Below are 26,933 nucleotides of genomic sequence, written 5' to 3'. Positions count from 1 at the left end.
GGTGCCTTGAATATACTTATACAATTTATTTTGTTATGGAAATTGAATATTACTATATTAGACTACAAGCGCATGCTAAATGTGAAATGATCCATTAGGAATCATGTTGAAAAAAAATTTTACAAATAGTCAGGAATGAGTGACTTATAGGTAAAATAACTTTCTACTTTTTAGTACGTATAATTGTACGCTCGAGCGAGCCCGACGAAGGAAGGTGAACCTACTTCAAAATTGAGTTCAAAGAATCCACCGTTACATACATACATACATTGCAAGTTAAATATAAGCTTTTAAAAATGCTCCTACATGTAAAAGTAAGTTTAAGCCCCATGGCGTTACTTTTGCGCGGTACAGGTGAGTACAGGTGAGAATATGAATGGCACAACCCTTGGTGTCTCACCCCTGCATCAGCAAATTTTTACGGTGTTGCTGGGTATTAACTCTGCATAAGTATTCGAAGCGAATTACATAAAAATCGTACACAAAAAAACTACGATAACTTTGGCACCGGAAGTTTAAAACAAATTTTGATCTCTCGTAAATTCTCGTAGCCTTATGTGATTTATTTCTCTACGGCCTTCATGTGATTCGTTTCGAATACTTACTCAGAGCTATATCCAGCAACGGCGTATAAATTTCCTGGTGCAGAGTTGAGACACCAAGGGGTGTGACATTCATATACTCACCTGTACTCACCTTTACCGCGCAAAACTGACGCCTGGGTACTTAACTTACTTTTACATATAGGATAATGTTTTTTAGCGAGATGCCTGGTGGGTCAGTTCATCCGAAAAAGTTTTAGCATGGATTTGTAGTCAATATGTATAGAGTATACCGTGTGACCATTTCAAAAGTATCCACCTTTAAAAACTCTTGATCGGATGCGAGTATTGTTTTGTGTGAAAACATATCGATTTAGATATCGAGGGTTAAGTTCAAAAATGTTACCTAGAGAATTTTTGGTTTCATCCCTTGACCCCAGCTACCCTTACTTTGAAAATTCTATTGGCACCACTACCTTGTTATACCTCATTTAAAAGACCATAAAATTCTATATTTAACCATGATAAGAAAATAAATCGATCGATTGGTTCTTGAGATAGACTATACAGAAGATGGAAGTTATCCACCTTAATTACTCTTGACCCGATATGGTTATTGTTTTCAGTGAAAACATGTCGATTAATATATCGAAGAAGAAGTTCAAAAATGATACTTAGAGAATTTAAGGTATCACCCCCAACCCCCAGCTACCCTAACTTTGATATTTCAAATTTCACACCCTACCTTGTGATACCTCATGTGAAAGGACATACAATTTTCTCTTTAAGATAAAAAAATGAAATCGGTCGATTGGTTCTTAAGACTGCAATACCTTCCAATTCTGAATAGTGTATATATTTGAAATCTATTTGAAACATTTTTCCTAATAAAATGAAAACTTATTGTAGTATTGACTCGAATATATTTCCCCAAGATATGAGAGTTTTTCAAATGTAGTTTGTTTTTTTGTTACGTTTTTATTCCTGTTGTTATAATGCATTTAGTTTTTAATGTTGTTTATATAACTATTGGTTTTATTTACAGCATGTAACCGGACATACTTTGGTGAAGTGGGACGCACGTATGAACTAGAAATTCGACGTCCGCGTGAAGATCGTTTGCCTTTCCTGTGTCATCTCAATTTTACTGCTGGTGGTGGTTCATATGGTGACCTAATTCAAGTTAGTATATACAGCATATTATTGATAAAATTGTAACATAAATACAGTAGGAGAGCCGATCTTAGTAAACCCTCCATGAAAACACTCAAGTTAAATTTTTTGTGTGTACTAAATATGGCTATAATTCTAAAACTATATCGATTGCTCCTATTCTAAATAATACAGCTTATAATCTGCGTATTGAAAAAGTGATCAAAGAAATAATTCATTTATTTGCAGGGCAGATCAGACAGGAGTGTTAAAGTGTAAATGTTTGCATTAAATTTCCACCGAAGTTATGGATTTTCAGACTGAATGAAAAGATCAGTCTACTATACTATAACTGGTAACAGGTAGATGAACACTTTAAATTAAAAAGTTGTTATTAAGTAAAAATGTGCCATTTTTTATTCGCAATCTCCTAAAATAATTTTTTTGTATGTCTTTTGCGGAATCTAGACACTCTTCGAAAAAAAAAATTTCTATTAAAGGTGTTTTCCTATAAATACCATTTTTGTTGTAATTGAATGAACAAACGCGCAAAAAGCTATGATACGTAGTTTTTTATAGGGTCCCATAGAATATTTTTGCTATCAAATACTGTCTAAGCTATTCGGCTTACAAAATATCTTTAAAAAAAAAATGTCTGTGATTTTATAAAGAAGAACTTTTTAATTTAGAGTGTTCGTGTGCCTGCCAGTTATGAATTAGAGGGATGTTTTAATTGAACCAGAAAAGATAATATTCAATATTCGTATAAGGTTTGTGCCTTTGAAATTAATATTTTTCGTTTGAAGTCTTTTCTTCAAATAAACTTATCTTTCGAATTTCACGCATATATCATAACATAAGTGAAAAATATTACCTTGTATTCATGATATAAAAAAAATTTTAATTATTAAATTCTTTGTTTATTTATTTCGTAGAGTTTTGATTATTAAAAATATGTTTTTATGTATTTAAAAAAAGTTAATTGCGACGTAGGTATAAAATCTGATAACACTAAAATGTTTATGAAGATATTTTATGATAAGTTCATAACCAAAAAAGTCTTTGGTAATTTTAATTTCGTGAATAGTTTAATTGTATACAATATTATTTCTTTGTTGAATTATTTTATATTTAAATTATTACAAAAACATAGTTTTATCATTATTTAATAAAATCATTTTGTGACAATACAATGCCATATCTTCAACACATGTGCAACGTTTCCAAACGTAAATATTGAATTTCTTGCATTTTGTGATAATTTTGGTTAATTATCTTAAAAACTAAAAAGAGGAATCTATCGTATATGCAGCTATTTATGAGGCCCTACATACGGTGGTAGTTTTTTGTGAAACTGTTATTTTTGAGTTTTAAATTATGAACCTTATATGTGTGTGTTTACCGTCGTTTCCTTTTGTAATAACCAATCTTAAACTAGTAACGATAACATCACTTTTCACAAAAACCGATAACAGGAATGACTTCATTTAGAAATGTCATTAAATAGCATTTTCTTCATAGCCTAACTTTAAAATATTAAACTTGAATGTTTTTAAGAAGGGTTAACTACAGACAACTCTTGCACCCTATACAATATATAGATAATATAAAATCATTTATATAAAATATGGGATTGATAAGAAAAAAGTATATTATATGATATAATAAAAACAAAAATATTACTTTATTGGTCAACAGTTTTGTTTTATTCTCGTTCTTGTTTTGATTTAAACTTTATTTGAAATTATGGTTTATTTCATGAATTAAAGAGTGATGATCAAACTTTATACATACAGGGATGTTCACGCTATACGACACAAGCTGTTCGGAAACGTGAAATTCATCAAAGTTGTATTTTTATTAAATGGAACCTTCACGGTTTTTGAAGTATTCCATATTATCTGAAATTATAGTAGCAATTTCAACGTATAATTTCTCCAAGCTAATATCAGGTTTCCAAACTAAATTTAACTTAAAGTCTACTATTCGATTTAGTTTCTTGTCGCAACTGTGAATAATTGAATTAAGTATACAAGTAGTCCCAAAATTATGACTGAAAGTCTTTAACGATAATAACTTGTTATACCATGTATATATGAAATATACATAGTATTATAAGTTTAGTCCCAAGTTTGTAACGCCTAAAAATATTGATGCTACAAAAAAAAAATTGGTATAGGTGTTCATAAAATCACCTAATTAATCCATTTCCGGTTGTCCGTCCGTCCGTCTGTGGACACGATTACTCAAAAGCGAAAAGAGATATCAAGCTGAAATTTCAGCGTGCTTAGGACGTAAAAAGTGAGGTCAAGTTCGTAAATGAGCAACATGGGTCAATTGGGTCATGGGTCCGTAGTACCCATCTAGTAAACCGTTAGAGATAGAATAAAAGTTTAAAAATAAAAAATGTTCCTTATCAAAAATTAAACAACTTTTGTTTGAAACATTTTTTCGTAAACATCACTGTTTACCCGTGAGGGCGACAATTAGGGCGGAAATTTTATAATATGTACTATACTTGATTATCAGTTATGTATGTGTCACATGTTGGTATATATGATGTGATAAAGAAATCAACACTGACTATACATGGTATTTCAACAATTAACTCAGTCAATTGTTTGTTTTCACTTGTTTTACTTAAATTCAATACAGGGTTCATGTCAACAGCAAATGTAAATTGTAACTGTTAATCATCAAAAGCCATCAACTTTCCTATTGCTAACGGCTATATTGCTTATAACGGCTAGTTATAGCCAACCACTCCCCCCCCCCCCAAGACTTTGAAAAAGCATACTAAAATACCTCGAACGAATAAACTGCTGCAGATGGCCCATCGCCAGATTAAATGTTATACCTACATTTTATGTGTTTTATTTTTTTTTTAAATTTAGATAAGGAAGCTCAATTTGAATTCATCATCTTATATATTATTACTCTAGCAAGTTTTTTTCTGTTTTAACCTGCCCTTATCTTCCTGAATTCTTTACCAAAGTCCATGATTTCGTTTTGCAACCTTATTATGTCTAGCTTTTGCTTATTATGCCTAGACAAATAACTTGAACGAAAAAATGTCATAAATTTAAATAATTAAGTAATATTTTTTTTAATAATTTAAGTTTATTAAGCAAACATGCCAGTTTTTTGAGATACTTTCCTAGTACTCTAGGCATGTAATACTCAAAACATTATTCGATAAACATGTTAGTTTTTACAGGTGCTCTCTTAATACTCTAGACATATAAATATTATTTGGACCGACTTCAAACAAAAAAGGAGGAGGTTATCCAGTCAAAGGAGGTGTATTTTTTCATGTGTGTTACCTCAGAACTTTCGAGTGGGTGAACCGATTTTGATGATTCCTTATCAATTTGAAAGCTGGTGCTTCTTGTGTGATCTCATTTCATTTTGGTCCAGTTCTGACAGCGGCATCCATGAGAAAACCATAAAAGTCTTAGATTTGCATTAAGTATGCACGACTAGAGGACAAATAACTCAATATCACGCCGATTTCGATGATTCTTTTGTGACAAACTAGCTAGTGTACTTCAGGTTCACTAAAAATCACAAACTAAAAAAAACTTTTAACAAAATAGAAACTTTCCCAAAACGAACTAATATGCACTAAAAAGTAAAAAAATAACGATAATATAATGTAGTTAAAATTATTGTTAGTTTAGTAGCCGGTGTCAGCCAAGCTAATGTAGCAAACTGTTCTGAAAGAGTTGTTTCCTTGGCTGACACCGACTCCAAGAATAACAATAATTTTAACTACATTATATTATCATAATTTTTTTACTTTTTAGTGCACATTAATTTTTTTTGGAAAATTTTTTCTTTTGAAGATGGTTTTCTTTTTGTTAAAGGTTTTTTTTTATTAAAAACATGTTCTCCAAATATTAATTTAAGAATTTTTGATTTTTTCTAAGAAAGTTGTTGTTTTTTGTTTTAAGCCACGAGTACAGGGTAGTGGATTACGGTAACCACGGAAGCGAAATTTGATTCGGTTCGAGCTAGTTACAATCATTATCCATATTTATCGTGTGAATTTTTTTTTCTTATTGTAGGTAAATAAATTATTTGTCTTTAACACAGTTTTTATAACAACTTAATTATTGATATATCTACACGTAAGAAAAAAAATTGCGGTGTCAGTAGGTACTTTGCATACAATTATAGAATATCTTCAGGTAAATTATTTATAAGAAGACAAACACTACGAAGTAGCTAGAATAAGAACTGTGTAATTATTGACAGATAAGATGTAAATATAATAGTCCTCGTGATAACTTGCTAACATAAGAGAAACATTTTCTCTCATTTGCAAAATAAATAAATTAAGTAAATAATGTTATTATAATGATTCTGCATACTAGAATGTTCTACTAGAATGTTCAATTACATTCGACATCTAGCACAAGGTCTGTTTACGTATTATATATAATTATAATTTGTTAACATTTGAATGAAAAAAATCTTGATTATCCTAATTAACTTCATGGTTATGTTTTTATTCAAAAATATTTTTTATGAAGAAGAGAAAATTATTAATTTACTGAACAAAGATTGCTTTTTATAATCGTAGAAACGAAACATTGTAAACAGACAAAGTTAGAAAAATTTTAGCAATAAGATGGATTTAGGTGCGGCTTTCTGAATTTGATTCATTAGAGCGTCGGAAAAGTTTGTGACCTAAATTGATTTATAAGAAATTAAAAATATGCAATTTGTGTAAATAATACAATAAATATTTTATTATGACATTTTAAATTTACCGTAAATATATTAAATTCACAATTCGGTTAATAGTGATGAAAGTGATTCTTACTGGGAGGTTTTTGGGGTAGCTGAACACGAATATCATGCTCAGGTACCTATCAGGCGGCCATCAGGTACTTCGAATACCAATTCTGTCCCAATATTCGCGTGAAGCAACCCCAAAATCCGCCTGTTTGAAACAAGATTGGAATCATTTTCATCATTATAAACCGAATTATATTTACGGATGCTTAAAATGCTATTAGAAAATGCATATTAGTTATGCGAATTGCATATTTTTAATTCCTTATAAATAAATTTAGACCACAAAATTTCTTGGCGCTCTAACAAATCGTATGCAGAAAACCGCATTAAAATCCGCTCCACTATTCAGATTTTTGAAATTCAGTGCTTTGTTTCCGCGACTATTAGCCCGCCAATATTCAAGCTTATTTATAAGATGAATTGGTTGAGGATTTGCCGAGGAATAACGGGGAATACCGATGTTACACACGTTACTTAACGAAAATTCAAATTGGTACTAAAATCGGTCAGAAATACGGATGGTTAGATTAAACTACTAAATAGATGGATATTACGTCGAGATATTGAATATTTTACTTCAAATACGCTGTTTTCCATAAGAACTCCATAAGAACTCCTCACTTTTATGTCCAGACGGACGAACAGACGAACAGATGAGCGGTCAAACAGAAATGAACTATATTAAGCAAGAGATTTTATGAACATCTGTACTGAAAATTCGTATAATCAATATTTTAAAACGTTAAAACCTGGGACTAAAATTAGTATATCGTGATATACAGAATGTTCAATTTACATCTAGGCATATAAATATCACGAGTATGACAGAATACATGCGTGAAGCAATGGGTTTCAGTGAGAGGTATTATACATATGTGTTGAAGCTTCGATATCCGTTGAAATAGTTGTAAGATGCGTGGAGAGTGGGAGTTTCTTAGTTGAATAGATGAACTACAACAGATAAGCCACGATACAAGTAAATTTTGCAATTTCATATAACACCTATAATACCTCTTACTAAGATGCATTGCTTAACGCATGTACTCTGCCATACTCGTGATATTTATATGCCTATATGTAAATCGAACATTCTGTATATTACATACATGCAGGATATAATAATTGTTAAAAAAAAAAAAACTTCCTACCGGCGTAAAAATTTCATAGGTGAATATTAGTTACAGTTAAGAGAGTATAATTGTGCTAAGAAATTCGGTCACAATGGCAGGTGAAATGTATTCAAAAAATATATAATCGATAATAATGCTTACAAATTTGGTGATTATCCTAAAAATGTTTCAAACAATTATGTAAATATCCTAATAATCTATTTTGGAACGGTATATTTTTCTAACATATTTTTCATTTCAAAAAGTGTATTATACTTCTAGTCGAGATAATCAGTTTCATTATATTAACATTTTCTATTATACATTTTCTTTTTTTGGAGTACACAACCATAATAACCCACAACATAAACATTCAAAAAATAATAAAATTTACAGAGTAAGACGAGAGTAGATATACAGTTAGAAGAATTATTAAATTAATTTTTTTTTTTGAATTAACGGTTTGTAAAGTGACTTGGCTATATCCATTTGTAAACTTCAACTATTTTCGGGATATTTATGCCAAATCATCAGTCATTTTAGAATTACAAGAAATTTGATGCTGTTGCAAAGTTATAATGAAACAACTTTTTCTCCTTCGAAAATTTTCAGAACCGAGAGATTCGAATCGAGAGACTAGAAAATTATTAGTTTCAGGCAACTCTTAAATTACTTAATATTCATGGCGGACGTTATTCAAATTAGTTCGAATGTTCATTATGAAATAACTTCAAAATTGCAGTTTCGTGGTATCTTTCAACAGACATCCTGCTTTTTGGAGAATCGAACCAAATATGTTTTGCATTTTTATTCAATTATTAACCTAAAAACAAACTATCAAATTTGCAATCTTTCTGAAAGGACTGTCGTCGAATACTTAGATTGATCCTAGATAAATAATGTGTATTTTTGGTTGGTTTTTCCTGCATCAACATAACCGATGGGAATAAAACTTTTGGAGTGAAAAAATGCTAATAGACAAAAAAATAAATGGAAACTGTCTATTTTGACATCTTAAAAAACATATTTCAATGTTAAGATTCTTATCGCATGGCTTACAAAATGGCGGACTGAAAACGGTTACGGTTTTTCCTATTTATCTCGGAAACTGAAGGTTCAATGAAAGAAAGTTTCTTTCAAAAGTTAAAGATAGTTGAATTACCTACAATTCTTGTATAACTTTTTTTTTAATATAACCTTTAGTTTTCCAGAAATATTTTCTTTTCCGTCCTTTTTTTTATCGAAAAATGATTAAACTTCATAATTTTGCATGTTCCTATAAATCTGGATGTGTACATAAAAAGTGTGCGTGCATAAGTTACGGCTTGCATTGCATCGATTTATGTGAGTACTGTGATGGTCAATGCGACAACTTATTTGCACAGAATTTTACTATCGACATTGACAACGAGAATGAGGTCGAGGATGAAATAATGTTGATAAAAATGATGTCAATGATGACGATGCTGGATAAACAATGAAAGTGATTCAAAAAAACAAAGATAAAATTGTATTATTGAATAGATATTTATCATAATTCTGATAACAAAAAACAATTATTCTAATAAATATTTTACACAATAATAAAAAAAAAAAAAAATAACTATTTTTGACATTTTTCGAAAAAAAAAGGGACGGAAAAAAATCACCATATAATTCATTAATAACCATAAGCTAAACAGCACAAATAAAACAATTAACAAATATTTTATTATTGAGTTATCTTTATGAAAATCAATAAGTTCAGATAATTAATAAATACTTAGTTTTAATTCTTAGGGCACGTTACAAATCAGCGAAATAATAAATACACTCATCCAATTTGTACCTGTATATCCACTTACGCTACACTCTGTAATAGAAACGAATGGAGAAGAGTATGATTAGGTAAAGATATTTTCCATACACTTTTCTTTTTATACTTACAAGAATGAAAAGAGGAATAAAAAAAAATCCTTTCAATTTATTTTTTTTTCTAGTCCATTAATATACTTTCTATATATTCAATTTTGTTTACATATTATTTAGATTTAAATACAAATTTACTTTGATTCTTTCGTTTATTTGTAATAATACGCTGTATGAGATTTTCAAGCCAATAATGATGTTACATACGAGTATTATTATGTGATAAAATGTCTATTTGTAATGTCTTTCTTATCATAATGTGGGAAATAGTATAGTTTTCGTAATTTTTTTATTTTATTTTTAATAAATTTTACAAATGCTTAACCGTCCATTTTACTGAATATTCATACCTATTTAACCTTGCAGTGGTAGTCTTAAGTCTCAGAGACACGGCATGGCTAATTTTCATAATGACTGTCAAGAGATGTGGAGTCCATAAACTTGTTTTTCTCTCTACCTTCCCATTTTTTAATACACTTTAACTATGATACGAATGTTCCTTCAGAAATAAAATAAAATTGTAATTCTTCTACCCGACAGACGAAACATTTTCGTTCGACACCAACCGAAATCAAGGTGATATAATGCTAAAAAAAAAAAAAAAACATTTTGGTCAAAATATTTTTTAAAAGACCTTTAAAAATGCTTAGGTAGAAGCACTGAAAAAATAAAGTCTCCATCACAAAAAATGCAGTTTTTTGCTCTGTAGGAAAATCTTCAAAAAAAACTTTAAGAAATTGAAGAAGAAAATTCGAATCATTTTATCCAAAAGCAAGACATTCCTTAATCATTTTTCATATAAAGCTCTCACGCGAATATGATTATTTTTGAAAACCAAATTGCTTCTCGTGAACATATAATAAAACAAGAGAAAACAAACAATTGACTAAGTAAAGAAAGATAGCCACTCTTACATACAAAGTAGTAGAAGTATCTATCTTTTCACTTCCTCAATGGATATAGTATACGCTATAACAAACAAACATGTTCATAATAAATATAACATATAAATTTAAAATAAATACAATACTTATGTACATACTAATGTCTCTAACCTAATTTTCGCCCTCACGGCTAAACAGTGTTGTTTACCAAAAAATATTTCAAATAAAAGTTGTTTAATTTTTTATAAGGAACTTTTTTTACTTTTAAATTTTTGTTCTATTTGTAACGGTTAGTAGGTGGGCCTACGAACCCGAAACCCAATTTACCTATAATTGTGCTTTACGAACTCAACTTGTTTACTTTTTACTTCCTGAGCTAATGTACTAACTCGACGTTACTTTGACATATCTTTTTTTCGTTTTTAAATTGGCGTGTTGACAGACAGACAAACGGGCAGACGGGCAGTCGGAAATGTGCTAATTATGTGATTTTATGAATACCTATACCAAATGTTCGTAGCATCAATATTTTTTTGCGGTACAAACTTGGGACTAAACTTGGTATACCTTGATGGAAGTAGTTCGGGTACGGAACCTTAAATTTGCACTTGACACATAGCTAAGAACACTCACCATTAGGCGCTACGATGCCACAGGCGGCAGTTAAATATTATCTTGAATTTCTCGCTTTCTCTCTCTCAATTTGAAATCAAAGCTTTTGAATTTAAATTACAATGGGGAAATATTATTATCTCCATTTCAACGATGTACTTTTGTTTCAGACTTACATTAAAGTATGCCATTTTTTTCATACACGAGTTATGTAGCTACTAAATAAGTATATACATCGATAAAAGCATTTATAAGTATATACTTGAAACATATATAGAGAAATTAGTTAATGACGATAATAATGATCTCAAATTGAGTCGACCATAATTTAAACAAGTATAAACTAGTCATTGTTATATGTATATGGTTTGAAAGTTAATAAAGTTTATTTGTTTCTGAGCGGGGAGAAAGCAAAGTAAGTCGAACAGCACAACAATATGTAAAGAAATGAGAGAAAAGGGGTTCTATAACAGGAGAGACTAGAAATTATATACCTACCTACATACATATATAGTACTAGATGATCACTTATCTGGTTTCAATACGAGTTTAGAGGTTCTTTTTGTATATAAATTACGATAATATTATGAAATCAAATCTGGTTTTAAAGTTTTGTAGACATTTAGAAACTAAACCACTGGATATTTTCACATAGTGCAGTCACTAGTACGAAAATTATTTGATTCTCCGATATAAACATCCCAGGACTTTAATTCTTTAGATTGTGATACCTGTTTAGGCATCATCCTCAAAGTCTACTAGTTTATGTCAACCATTGACATCAACCAATTAATTTCAAGCTATAAAGCTAACCGATTTCAAGCTAATCAGCCTTATAGTTGGTAGGATTCAACCAGGCAGTCACAATCATAGAACTCACTTCACGATTGGAAAAGTGAAGTTGGTTATAAGAAATCTAGTATGCAATATACGAATGTTTAAAATTCGTAATTAAACAAGAAGGAATATACCCAGTAGTGAAGTCGTACATGGGTATCGCCATAGAGATTACATGTAAAACTTTGTTTTGCTAAAAGGAGATGAGCAGCCTTTCACTATTTCACTTTCAAATTTTGTCATAGAATCAAGTTTAGTTTTACATTTTAATGGTTAATATGGCCAATTCGATAATCAAGATTATCTCCAATTGAATATCTCCGATAAAATCTTTAAAAAAGAGAAAATTCCACATATAAGGGCTTGGAATGCGAACATTCTTCCGATATTAAGATAAAAGTCTGTAATATAAAATTTAGATGGAAATGAACTAGGCATGTCAATAGGCTAAGCGGTGAATGACTAGATGTACATCATGGGTAGGTACCAATAAATTTATCACGTAAAGGGATCGGCCACCAACCAGGATGAGAAAGATAAAATTGCTCCAAGAGAGCGAAATCAGTCAATTAACCTAATCTTATATCATATTATTTTAAAATCTTTACTAGTTAAAAATCATAGACATATAATAATAGACTGAAAAGTGGGCGTGATCTGCCCAGACTCGATAAAGAAAGAAGAATACTCGTTTCTTTTGTTTCTTTTTAGTTGAGTTTGCACATTAACAGTCTTGGACAAGTGCTTACTGTAAGCGGGGAAGTGCACCAGTAAGTTACGCCCAAAAAAGAGACAAAACGTACTTCAGAGCATCGTTTTCTTTTAACCGAGTTTGGAATCCCACTTACACGATCGTCCGTTACTAGCGTGGTCTATTCTTGTATGTCAATGTTAAAAATGCGAATAAGAATTGTATTATTGTTACGCTAGATAAATAATGATGAAGTGGCTTTAATAAAAGATTCTCTGTTTATAGTGAATTGCCTGCGCTTTCACTATAACGTTGATGGAGTTTCCACACAATGTTGATTGTTTGATACTACCTACTAGCTACCTACACTAACTATTATAAGTAATACAATAATGTGAAATTCGCGTGTGAGTTGCTATTAAGATGAAAATGACTGTTTCTTTCATTCGAATAAACTTTCATTTCTAATATTGTATACAACATACCTAACATTTATTGTACCTACTTTACTGCTTATAATTTATCCTTTTATATTGTTGTTCCTTTTTCCTTGTTTTCTTTTTTTTTTTCGTTCTTTTTTAATTTTTCAAATATATTTACAGTTATGAACTTTATAACGTCTTGAAACAAATTATTAAATATTTTTTTTTTTTTTGGAATGATTATAGAAACAAGATGAAACATGTGAAATATGAAAATTAATAATTTTAAATTAAAAATTTAAAAAAACCCTTTGACGGAAAATCAGCGGATGATTTTGATTGTTTTGTGTTTGTTTGAAATTAAATTTGATTGAGAGTATTCTTAACTATCTCCCAAGAATATTTGCTTAGTCGTTTAAAGATCACCCTCTTTACTAGTTGTTATCAGGTACAAAACTCCAAACTCGTACATAAAATTGTAAAAAACACTTGAATAAAAATCGTACTTGAATAAAAAAAAAATCATAATCGGTTCAATCGTTTAGGAATTACAATGCAACAGACAGACATTCAGACACTTCTTATACTATATCAAACTTATGACAACCCTCTTTTAGGTTAAATTTGTCCTCTTATAATCATAAAAAAAAAAAAAAAAGTAACAATAAAAAAGTCAATCATTGCTCAAAATTATTCCAATTCAATGAGCTTTTAAACTAGTGAAATTTACAAAATTTAAAAAACCCCCGACAAATGCGATTTAATTCTTGTCAACCGATTTTTGGAAACTTATAAAATGTTCGTCGGTTCGACAGTGTTTACGATGCTACTGAGAAACACGTAGACGCACAGCTAAACACTTTAAACTTATTACACTCCTTCTTAAACCAATGTCAAAGTGATGGTCAAGGACATCACATGAGATGAAAAAGATACTTAGAGAGCTATCATTTTTTGGGACAAATTTATGGAAATATTTTAATTGAAATTGAAATATTTGAGTTGACTTTGTTCTATTGAATTATTGTTTTAAATTACTTAATTATTTTACCATTCCACTTTTTGAAATGAATTGAACCAGGTTTATTTGACCATTCATTTCCATATTAATTATTTATATGCCATGCCTTTTCCAATTTGAATCGATTTCGAAGATCATCGCCAATTTTTTAGTTTTTTCGGATACGGAAACCTAAACTCGCACTTGAACACTCGCATACCTAAGAACACTCTCCGTTAAATTACCTTTTAAATGAAACCAAAAAAATTAAAATCGGTTCATCCATTCAGGCGCTAAGAAGGCCACAGGCAGACAAACACACAGAAACACACATTTAGCGATCAAACTAAAAGAGCGTATTTTGTTGTTTATGTTTGTGCTTTTTATTTTTAAATTGTAATTTTCAGATGAATTTAACGGCTACGCTTACAAATGAGGAATATGCCGAAATTTACTTTATTTAATTGTGGCTGTATCGAATAGTTCCTAATAAACAAATGTTCTTAAATGTGCATCGTCATTTGACGGAACAGGTAATTTTCTTAAAGCTAATGCAGAACGATCAGTACAGTAAGAACTTTTCGGCGAAGAAGCTATGCTTAACATGGTCGAAAATAGCCCCTCTAGTAGACTACAAAGAAAAATTCGATAGTGCCCATAACTGCTTTACCGTTTGATTTTGAACAAAACTCTATATAAAGGACTTTTGACTTAAAATTTTCCAAAGTAGAGAAAAGTTTGCTTAAGTTTTTGGTTAACAGAGACTACTGACTACACCTGCCATGTAATTGTATTAACCTCATGAAAACTTTTGCTGCATGTATGGAACAAAATAAGAAATTGGACAATATAAAATTTTTTTTTCTTAAATTTTGAGTTAAATATTATAACTAACCGATAATTTGAAAGTTTAAAAATAAAATTAACGTTATAGTTGTTCAAAATTTCCCCTACATGACACATAAATTATATCATAGTCATTTTTCGTCATTTAATATTAAAAATATTTGGGACAAAACTTCATCATTTGGGATAATAATTTGGGATAAAAACTTATCATTTGGGATAAAAATTATCTAAGTGGCTGGTTTTCATGAGGTTGAGAATTGACACAGATACCTGCATTCGAAAAATCGAAAATAAGTGTTTGCCATTTCTCAAATATTTTACGAAATGTAACATCTACGTAAACTTTGTAGCCATAATGTCACACGTCTCATGTCTATCATGATGGACCTTTTTTAACTTAATTTAGTTATTGTAATTTTTCTATATTTAATGGCAGTATAATTACAGGACAAGACGTAGAGGCTACATAATATTGTCATCATAACTAATATTAAATTGTTAATAGTTTGACGATATTTTAATTTTTTAGAATAACATACAGCTGAAAAAGCTCCATTACGATATATAATTCGGTTGTTTTTGTGTGATTCGAGTTTAAAAACAAAAATTACTAATTTTATAGAATGTTCAGCCTTGAATAAATGATAATGGATAACTTAACGATACTAATGTTCTAATAATTGAAGCTAACCAACACCATCAACAATCAAAATAGTGTAATGATATAGTAGTTAAAAATTTTTTATTTTGTTTTTATACGATTTTTTGACAGAAATATCGTGATTCCATACCTAATAATTTAAACTATTTAAACATGAAATGAAGTAGTTCATAAAGACCAATTATAGGTTATAGTTACTACACTTGATAATTTAAGTATTTTAAGAGGGTCAATATCAGTTTTAGTGTCATTAAAAGTTTCAATATTATAAATTAGTATGGTCACTAATTTTTGTTATCCAAGTAGGAAGTTTATGATTTTATGATTTCCAAATAAATTAATAGTTAATAATCCTCGGGAATGGGTTCTTTTCTTCTTTGAGGGTTGAGCTTTTTGTGAGTTATTCAAAGTTCTTTGCATTTAAACAAAACATTTGAAATTGACAATTTTTATCGGAAAATCGACGAAATACATGCCCCAACATCTCAACCTCTGTGATCTTATCAAGTTTGGTTCTTTACATAGTTCGTATAGTTCTTAGTTTTATCTTCTTTCCCTGAAATTCCTTACTTGCTGGCCTGCAAATATTTATCTTAATATTTTTCTCTCCCATATCTTCAGTGTCTGTTTTCTTTTTGGTTCAGCTTCCATTACTCGATACCATACACTGTTGGGCGTATATTGTTAGCACAATCCCGTATCCCGAAGTATTTCTGCGTCAACATGTATTCAAATATAGCTGGCTATATTTGTAATTGTATAAGGCCTGCTAAGACCAATCCAATTTCAGTTTTCTAGGTTTGAAATTCTGTAAATAAGAATGCTCTGAATACTTTAACTAACACTTAACAACGATTAACACCGATCACCGTTAATCGATGGTAATGTTGTTCACTTGTTCTACTGAATTTAAAATTCCGTAATAACTGTGTATAGACTTTAAAGAAGATTATGGCCAATTTAATCGCCCTTGTGAGGGAACAATTCACATAATTATGTACGAGTTTGGGAGAAATCTATATTATGGAGATAAAGAAAAAGCGTGTTTCATCGTAGCGTGCGTTCAGATAAGAATACGCCATTAAATTTATTGTTCTGGAATTTTTTCTTAAGAATCGTGTCTATATCAATAAACCTGCAACGTTGGAGCAACTAAACACTAACATCCGGCCAGTCATAGCCGGAATAACGACCCGAAATTTTCAAACATTATAACTTTTAAATTAGTTCCAGAGCTGGCCATTTGGCTGATATTATTTTTCATTTTTCAGAGAATGGCTTATATTCGATTAATACAAACATGATTAAGATAATGTTATATTTTGTGGGTTCTTTCTTTAATTTGATCCACTCTTTAAAAACTGTATAAAGATAGTAAGAGGCCATTTGGATGATATAATTTTTCATATATAATAGAGAATGGCTTATATTCGATTAATACAAATATGATTAAGATAATATTATATTTTGTGGGTTCTTTCGTTAATTTCCATTCAGATATTCAGGAATTTAATTTCCATTCAGATATTCAGGAATTTAATTTCCATTCAGATATTTTAGTAGTGAAGATTTAAAAGCATTTTAGAATTGACTTTCAGGCAAAAGTTTTCTCATATCTTGGAGAAGACAGAGGGCAGACAAAATGAAATATTTCAATATCTTAGAAAATCATAAAAATCATATGCATGATTGTTTGAAAGCTTTTAGAGACTATAAACGAGGGGTTGATATTACGATAAAATTTGTTGGAAAATGTTTTATCATTTAAATATGCAAAAGCGTTGTATATATCGAAAAATATGACAAATTTTTTAAAACAAGTATATTCATTATAATATGTATTATTATTATTATTTTTACTTCCGTTATGCCATTTCGATCTTCAGTCTACTTGTTTTACCACTGCTCTTAAGCGAAAAGTAATTCTTTTCCTGCGTATCTGATTGTAATGCCTTTTTTTTGCCTTGTTCTGTAGCTAAAACAGGTTAATAGACTTTAAGAGATCAAATTCATGACTCTAAGTTCACTTAGGTGGACGTTTTAGAAATTAAATTTTTTAGACTGTTAACATAAAGATTTTAGAACGCTTTTAAAAACATTTGTCGGGGATTTTTTAAATTTAGAAAATTTCAATTGTGTATGAAAGAAATTTGATCAAGAGTGTTTTTAACTTCAAGTGCAAGTTTAAGGTGCCATACCCGATAACAAATTGAAAAGAGGTGATGATCTCCTAATGGATTAGCAGCTTTCCTTGAAACTTAGCTAACACTCTTGATCAAGTATCCCTTTCAAATAAAACAAAATCGTTTTATCTTCTTAGGAGCTCCGATGCTACAAATAAATTGATCAGATATGATTTTATGTCACCGTTTTTTTTTTTTTTTTATTTTTAAATTAAAGATTTACTTTACAATATAAAAGAAAAGTTAAAAATTTTATAATTTGTTGCCACTTATAACCTATTTTTTATGAAAAAGCTGGTGAAATTGTGTTGGTGTATTAGCTTTACATACTGAGGGCTACTGCATCAGCTGTTATCACTCTGACGCCAGTCATAGCAATGAGATACTTACAAAGTCGAGAGTATGGCAATGAATGCTTTAGTTCGGCTACCTTTGGCAAGTATACTCGGCAAGGACATCCCACGAGAATTTGAATGAGGAATAATATTATAATGGAAGTCATGTGACTCATTCAAACCATTCTCTTTTGGTCTTTTTTTATTTTTAAATAAAAAAATCAATTTAAATTTGATGTCTAACAAAAAATTGCTGTTACCATTGGTTTTTGTTTGTCGCGTCAAAAAAGATGATAGTGCATTTTATACACTTTGACACATCTCCCGCTTTATTATTATAATGTTCCATGTTTTTTTTATACGAATATATTTGTTTAAAAAAAAAAAAAAAAAAAAAAAAAAAATGTCAGATAAGAGGAAAAATGATGAATTAAACTTTACTGCGAATTCTTTTTATTTCATTTTTATTTTTTTTCTATATTATATAACGATTGTTATTAAATTGTGTGCACTCACGTTTTTTACGGTGATGGGTGTACAATATTTTTATTTGGTTTATATTTTTATAAAAATAAAGTAGCTCATACTTTTTGTGTGGTTTTTGATAAATTGATCTTAATCAACTTTGACTTCTTTACATTTTTTGTAGCAAAAATTTTAATAAAAACATAATCCTTAAAAATGATGTCACTCTAAGATTATAATAATGATCGTGTCATCAGATACAACATTTTTAAAGCTACTGATTGAGTTTCTTCCTTATTTGCAACTTTATCGATAGCTTGGACAGCGAAGAAAATGATCAGTTTGTAATTTTTTACCTTTTATGGCTGTTTCTGGAAAAAATTCTGGAAATCTTATTTATTTTATTTTATCTAATTAATTTTTCTGACGATTTTATATTAAATCATCATGTTTTACAATAGCTTACAAAAAAATCCTTCATTCATTCATTCAAAAGTTCATTTTAAATTTGACGGACAATTATTATTAAAAAATGAATTTTTAGGAAGAACATTACTTTAAAATTTTCTTGATTATAAAAATGACTCTTTGGGGAATTGATTCTTGGCTTTGCACTTGATCATTAAATGTAATCGCGATGTTAATAACGATAATTTAACACCATTTTCTTGCAATAAAGGCAATCCAGTAGGTTATCAAAACTGAATTTGACACATTAAGCAACTAAACTAAATTGATTAAAAAACAAGTTGTGTAGCCAATCTGGTCCACACGAATAATTTCGCAGTATGAGTTATAGCAAAAACATTCGACACATTTAAAAGAAATGGATAAAAAATGTTCCTTGAAAACAATAAACATTTTTCCGTAGTCATCACTTTCTACCGATTACAAAATTAGGACAAAATATAGGTGTCCATTTTTTCAATCATATTGCCTTTAATATGCTTCGATCGACATCACAATGTTGTGCATAACATTTTTTGTTAGCGAGGCATCGATTACCAAAGAAACAATTAAACGAGAAAAAAAATCCCCTAACACAAACATACTTCTTCTCCAAATTGGTGTTAATTCCTTGTCCTGACCACGAAACGTAAAGATATGTTGAAAATTTTGATTTCGAAAATCTGACCAATTACAATAACTTTCCTTTACTGAAAGGTGAATAAAGAAGTTTTAAACTTTCAAAGATATGTAAGATATCTTTATGGCTACCTTAAAAGTGATACCAATGCTCTGATATCTTCTTTCTCTTTGTCTTGAATTTCACACATTCATAATTAGCGCATTTTTCATGATTTCCAGAAGCCTCTGTCCTATTCCTATGCGTTAAGCTAGATTCTTCCCCTGAAATAATTTAAAAAAAATTAACAACGGTCGTTATCCCTGAGAAAATAAATTCGAAATGTTATTTTCCCATTTCGAAAGTATTGCCCTCATCAAGTTTCAAATATGAATATTATTTAATATTTTTAATAATAATAATCGTTATTTATCTGTATTGAACTTTGTTAAATAACAAACAATAACAAGAATATAACACGAAAAATGAAAATAATAAAAAGAGATGAAATGATAATCTTCAATAAGTAGTTTGATACACACAAGATGATAATATTTCGTATATATTAGATTCGATTTCCAAGAATACAGAAGAGAACATGATATGATGAAACAAATTTGATAATAGAAGATAATAATGATAATATTTTGATCATTTCATAAAATGACAACTTTTTTTTTTTAAAGCCATGTTGACATTTTATTCTTATTTCGAAGAATTTTCTTCTTCAATTTTATGAAATTAAGTGAATGTATTTTCCTGTAATGGATTACAAAAAGTAGATAAAATTCTTAAGAAATCATTTTCAGTACATTATCATTTATCTTATACCCAGAGATTTAATTCGGTCAACCAATTGCCCTCAGAAAGTGGATTTAAAGGTATCAATCAGACGATGTTATTTCTTCTCCATATTTCAGCATTAAAATGTATGAGCAACCTCAAACAAGAGCTTGTTTTACCCAGTTTCAATTTCTACAGTTTATTTTTCAATTGAATTCGTTAAAAAACCAGAACCGATTTTTTTTATAATATATAATAATCTATTGAAAAGAAGCTTCCAATTTTTTTTCTAGTCTAGTAGTAACGTGATTTATTCTTAAAAGCAAATCGGTAAGTTCTTGTTTTGCAAATTACGTCGTATTTTCAAGAACTATGAAAAACCTTTTCTAACACAACGTTTGAGCTTGAGATACTCATTTCCCCATCAGTTGTCGTATTAAATTGTAACACATCTGTGAAAACTTCGTAAGTATTCTGATTCATATTCAAAGTATATTAAATGAATTAGTAATAATTTATTTAACCTGGCCTTATTATACAATTTACTAAGCTACAATAGTGAAAGTAAAAACCACTTAAGACGGTTCTATACACATTTTTTAATGTGCGTGAAATCATTTTTTGATTGGTGTGAAACTTTATAATTTTTATCAAAACTCCTCTTAAACATTCGTTGGTGGAAAAAAATATTTATAAGGAAAAGCAGTTTTCCAGATAAGAATGGTTAAAGTTACATTTGAATTTCAAGCACTGCGATTATACCCTTTACCCTATCAATTTGAAATTTGGCTAGGTTATAGGTACTCATATTCTTTCTATCTGCACCGGTTACTTTTATTTTTCGAAAATCTTTTCAACTTTCACAATTTTCAGTGTAAAGAGTATAATCGCAGTGCTTGAAATTAAAATGTAACTTTAACCATTCTTATTTGGAAAACCGCTTTTCTTTATAAAAACATTTTTTTCTACCAACGAATGTTTAAGAGGAGTCTTAAAAAATAAAAAAGTTTCACGCCAATCAAATAATGATTTTACGCCATTGAAAAATGTGTATAGAACCGTCTTAACTTAGGGATACATATCTACATTAGTAGTAATGTGAGTTTAGAGCATTGCAAAAATTTACATTTTTTTTCCGGACATGTAGAGAACTTCGATCAAAAACTCAAAAACTAACTTATTATAGACATGAAAAAAAACAATGAATTATGGTACTACTTTTTTAACAGGTAAAGGCTTACATGTCGATGCCCTTTCGATATTGTTTTACTTTTTCCAAAGGTACCCATTTCTAAAATATAAAAAAAAATCAGACAAAAAATAAATGTAATGTGTAACATGGACTTTATGATGACTTAAAATTTTTATAACAACATTTTTTATCAAATATCTATCTACTAAATATACGGAAAAAAAATCGTACTTGAGATAGTAATCCAGTAATCTTCAATACAATTTATAAATATTGAATAACACAAAGAATAAGAACATATATAACCATTTTTAAGGGATTATACAAGTCAAATTATAGTTTTGTTACTTCATATAATAAATTTGGTTGTTTATATTTTTTTTTATAATGTCTTAATTTTATTGTTTCAGTTTTTTTGTCGCCTTTTAGTGTCGATGATGTTATGTTTTTAGAAAAACAAAATTTAAATTAATGTGAAAGAAATTCCAATAATACAAAATTTTCATAAAGCCTATGCTATTGGTACGCATTGGTATCCATGATATGTTTATTTAACCTAATTTTAAAGAATCGAAATTACTCTAACCTTTCTTTTTGTAAAGGGAAACATTTGAAAGCATAAAGAACAACTTATTATATGCAACTTTCAAAACGTTCTTTGATAAACTTCCTTTGAGAAGTAGTTTTGACTCTCGATTTATTGGTGCAATATGCCATTATAGTTTACTACTGATTGTCAGGAACTGAAATTTTTTAAATCTTTATTTGACTATTATTATTTACGAATCAATTATTTATTGTTTCTAAATATAAACAATTTATCCCAAGTTTTGAGTCCTCAGTCTTGAATCAGGCAACAATCGTATCTGGTATTAATATTGATTAATAAGTAAGGCTAGAGGTAAAAGTGATTTAACATAGATGATCGCGGTTGGTTGGACCAAGTATCAACCCTTGTTGACCTCTGGTTATCTCAAAATAATATTTATTGGTTACGTTTCTATATTTAAATTTAGCTTAGTTTTTTTTTGTGTACCTCAGACTACAGAGAATTTATTTCTGTATTAAATTACAGGAGTTGTTTTTTATATAAATAAGTTCAGTATCACGTGCTGAATGTAAATTCACAAAATCCTTATAAAAATAGGCGGAAGAAGTGCCTCTATTTTAAGGAAAACCGCTTTAGGCTATATCTCAACAATCGCGCACTTTAAATCAAAAATGGTAATAATCTTTATTGTAGATAATTAAATTACCTACCTTTTTTGGAAAATAATTTTTTACGCGTTATAACGTTAAACGCGTTAAAAGTGCTAGGAAATTTGTAGATTTAAAAGTTGAGTTATAATCATTTACTTGTTTAAACAAATATTAGAAAAGATATCGGTCAAATAGTCAATATGTAAATCGTCATAGTCGTATAAGTCATGTACCGTAAGTGATACAAAAAAAAAAATTACTGACAAAAAAAGTATGTTATTTAATTATCTACTATAAAGGTTATTACTATTTTTGGTCTCAAGTGCACGGTTATGGAGATACAGCCTAAAACGGTTTTCCTTAAAATGAAGGCACTTTCCCCGCCTACTTTTGTAAGGATTTTGTGCATTTACTTTCAATACTTGATACTGAACCTATTTAAATAATAAAATAACTCCTGTAATTTAGTGCATTATGGACAAGAGTAATATTGACTGCTAGATCTTAGCTCAATTCTGTAATTCTTTAGTCGGTGATCCAAGTAAAAATTTATTAGAAAAAAGTTATATAACCAAATGAAACTCCATAAAATAAAGCTGAATATGATTAATTTATTACTAGATTACATGTGCAAATCTCTGTTATTTTCAATATGAATAATTACAATATTGTAATATTTACATGACATGGATAGTCATTTACCTTCGATAGTAACCAGGAGCTGATAACTATCAACCTCAATGTCTAGGTAAGCAATTATAACTTTATTATAACTATGGTTTTCACTAACAGTTTGTCTGTTTCACGAAGGAAATTGTGTACAATAAGCGTTATATCTTGGTCGTAAAGTTCCTGTATTAATTGATTACAAATAAACAAAGTTATGATGAAAATGAATACATAGTGTTTGTAGAAATATGAGATTTTCTTGAAAATAGGTTTTTAGAAAGATCTTAGATAACCAATCTTTGAGTTTTCGTGATCTGAGTACGGTAGAATTCAAACTCTCTCCAGAACACTTCTTGAATATCATTATGACCGATGAGGTGCGTAATTGGAAACGCTTTTGTTTAGCCTATTGTAATTAGGTTTTGAGAGCAATAAAATTATTAACAGGTAGCAACTAAGTGGAAATGTGAGTTTGGGATGTAAGTAACATAGTGAAACCTTAAACTCGAAAAATAAACCTCACGTGAAAAATAAATAGTGATGTTAACGAAAAATGTTTCAAACAAAAGTTGTTTATTTTTTATAAGGAACGTTTCTTATTTAAACTTCTATTCTATCTCTAACGGTTTCCAAGATGGGTCTTACGAATCCTAAGCCAAATTGAACATAGGTCTCATTTACAAACCTTAACTCACTTTTTACGTCCTGACCAGGAGATAAAAATTTTAGCTTGATATCTGTTTTTGTTTTTTGAGTAATAGTGTTTATAGACGAAAAATCGTTTTTCCGGTTTTTTTGGGTTTTAAGCGGTTGAATGAAAAGTAAACCATAGAGAGACCATAGACATTTCAACGGTTTAAATAAGCTGGAGTAGAAAATGAAAATCGAAAAAAACATCAAAAGAGTTTGTCGTTGAAAAATGAGCATTTTTAACGGAATATTTGAAAAATCTCAAATAAAAAATTCTTTTTCGATTTCATAAAAATTCATACTTGATCTGTAGTACTAAAGGAACACTTTTCCTGCTGAAAATTTTCCGATAGGAGGTCATTTTATGCATTAAATCACAAAAAAACTATTTCAATGTAAAGTTTCATTCAAATAAATTCAGTTGTTTTTGCGTGAAAGCGTAAGAAAGAAACAACCATACTTTCTCATGTATTTATAATATATTTAAAAATGCATTTTATTCAAACCTTGTATGGCACCTGGTTTATTTATATTTATATTAAACTAATTTAACAGGGTTAGGTTATGGTGTCCAGTTCACTTGTTCTTCAATTTTTATAACCGGTTATTGGTCGCCATTTATGTTATAAAAATGGTATGTTCTTTTCTTTTATTTAATATTTTTATGTTATATATTTTCCATTGAATAGAATGTCACATTTAATATAAAAATATAATGTGAAATATAATAAATAATTTAATAATATTAAATGCCAAAAACACGTAGATTAAACAGGGGGAAAAATATGTATTTGAACATATATAAATAAAAAAAGAGTTTTTCATTAAGAGAGTACAAAATTTAAACTTTTGAACAAGTGAAAACAAACAATTGACTGTGTATAGACAGTGTTGATTACTCTATCACAATACGCATATACCTACCTATACATGTCACACATATATAACTGATATAGCCATAACATATATACTGCATAATTTGCGCTCTCACGGGTAAACAGTGATGTTTTCGAAAAAATGTTTCAAACAAAAGTTGTTTATTTATAAGGAATATTTTTTAAGTTTAAACTTTTGTTCTATTTCGGTTTACAAGATGGGTCCCACGAAAAATGATAATCGCAGCTTTACTGTGTTTTTTATGTTTTTATTTATTCCAAACGATAAATATTCGATTCAGAAATAATTGTCCATGAAAATTCGAAATACTAGCAGGTAAGTAAGTTCGGACTATCCTAATCGAAATCTTTTTATAAGCATACATCTAAATAGAATATAATAAAATTTGATGTGTCTTATTTCATGTCTCTTATAATCTACTAATGTTATGTTATTCACGTGGAATTTTTTATCATTTAGGAATTTCTTCTAATAAAAATATTTTTTACGTCCAATATCTTCCGCAATCATTCCGCTGCTTACCTCTCAAAACATACGATATTATAAACTAAAAGTATAGTGGGAATATATGTTTTATAATTTGAAGAATACAAAAATCAACTAAAAAAACTTTCCGCTTGTAAAGTTGATATAACATTCAGATTTTGGAATTTTTCAACTTAATTTTTAGCTACAAATGAGAATATACAAAATCGAAAATATAACACATTTATTTTGATAGTACAAATGTGGTTTCAAAACTCACATATGGTCACGTGTGCGCGTGCTTAGATATTCAAAGTCACAGATCGCATAAATCAGTTTTTTGATAATATCTCGTTTCCTTTATCTTCAATTGTATATATATTTATTATAAAAGTTTAGGAGTTAAAATTCTCTACAAATTTTGTTTGAAACATTTTTTATTCCTTAAACCGTTTTTGAAATACAAGGCACAGAAGATGGAGCACTCAGCTTAACGTACTTTAGTGGTGGATCAATATTTATAAATATAAGGCATTGAATAATTATTTAGATATTATTTAATGAATAAGTATTTGAGTAAAAAAACCGTATTAGATAGAAACAGGGTGAATCAGGAAATCCAGTCAATTACGAGTTTACTTAATTGTTCATTAAATACTGCTTAAATCATCATTTAATAACCTCTATTTATAAATATTGACAAAGCACTCAGTTACTTAAGTACGGTCCAACGTATAAAAAAGGTTCCAAACAAAATTTCCAGATAATTTTATACTCTACAACTGTTTTAATAAATGTTAATACGATTGGAGACAAAGAAAACGAGATATAGATGTAAAGTTATTTTGTATGTAGCGGATTTTGATACCAATATTTCTTGCCTTGAAAACACTCGTTAAGTCTCTTTGTTAGATACCGATCTTTGTTAGAATTAAATAATTAGTTATTAAAGTGTTTAAAGGAGTGATAGAAAGTCATGCATTATCATTTCCGAAAATATTCATTAAACATTTTTTATTTCTATCATATTCTAAGAAGTTGATGGTGTGGACCATAAAGGTCCCACTCACATGAACAACGTCTTGTTAAAAATATAAAACCCATAAATATTGATCATTTGTTCATTATAATTTTCGATTAGGGTATCTAAAAATAGATATCATAACAATTTTTTCTTAAGATCTTATGATAATAACACACAAAATTCCAAAATAAACTAATTTTTACTTATTTCTATGACAAACATACACAATATCACTCAAATTGAATGAATATAATATACTAGATAAGAATTTCATTATCTAAATTTAAATAATATATTTGTATAATATAAATAAATATTTATATAAAATTGATCATATGATGAAATCTTCTTAACTATATCATTTTATATTATATACATACAAATATTTTCCTATATATAAGAAAAATACACATGAAAGAGGACGAAAAAAAAGATATGAATGTATTCTTCCGTTTTTTATCTATCTATTTATACAATAATGTTGAAGGACATCT

General features: G+C 29.0%; 1 protein-coding gene across 1 annotated transcript in view; it reads left to right on the top strand.

The window, feature by feature from the left end:
* Nucleotides 1–329: 329 nt before the first annotated feature.
* The window catches only part of LOC123292996, a 177,640-nt gene continuing 151,036 nt past the window's right edge, over nucleotides 330–26,933 (top strand). The window contains exons 1-2 of the mRNA XM_044873710.1: nucleotides 330–354; nucleotides 1,588–1,724. Coding sequence (XP_044729645.1) covers nucleotides 330–354; nucleotides 1,588–1,724 — 162 coding nt within the window. The remainder of the gene's footprint in view (nucleotides 355–1,587; nucleotides 1,725–26,933) is intronic.

The sequence above is a fragment of the Chrysoperla carnea genome, chromosome 2 (genome assembly GCF_905475395.1).
Source record: "Chrysoperla carnea chromosome 2, inChrCarn1.1, whole genome shotgun sequence".
NCBI classification, from domain to species: Eukaryota; Metazoa; Arthropoda; class Insecta; order Neuroptera; family Chrysopidae; genus Chrysoperla; species Chrysoperla carnea.
Note: the sequence above shows the minus strand (reverse complement) of the source record. Positions and strands in the feature narration are given on the sequence as shown.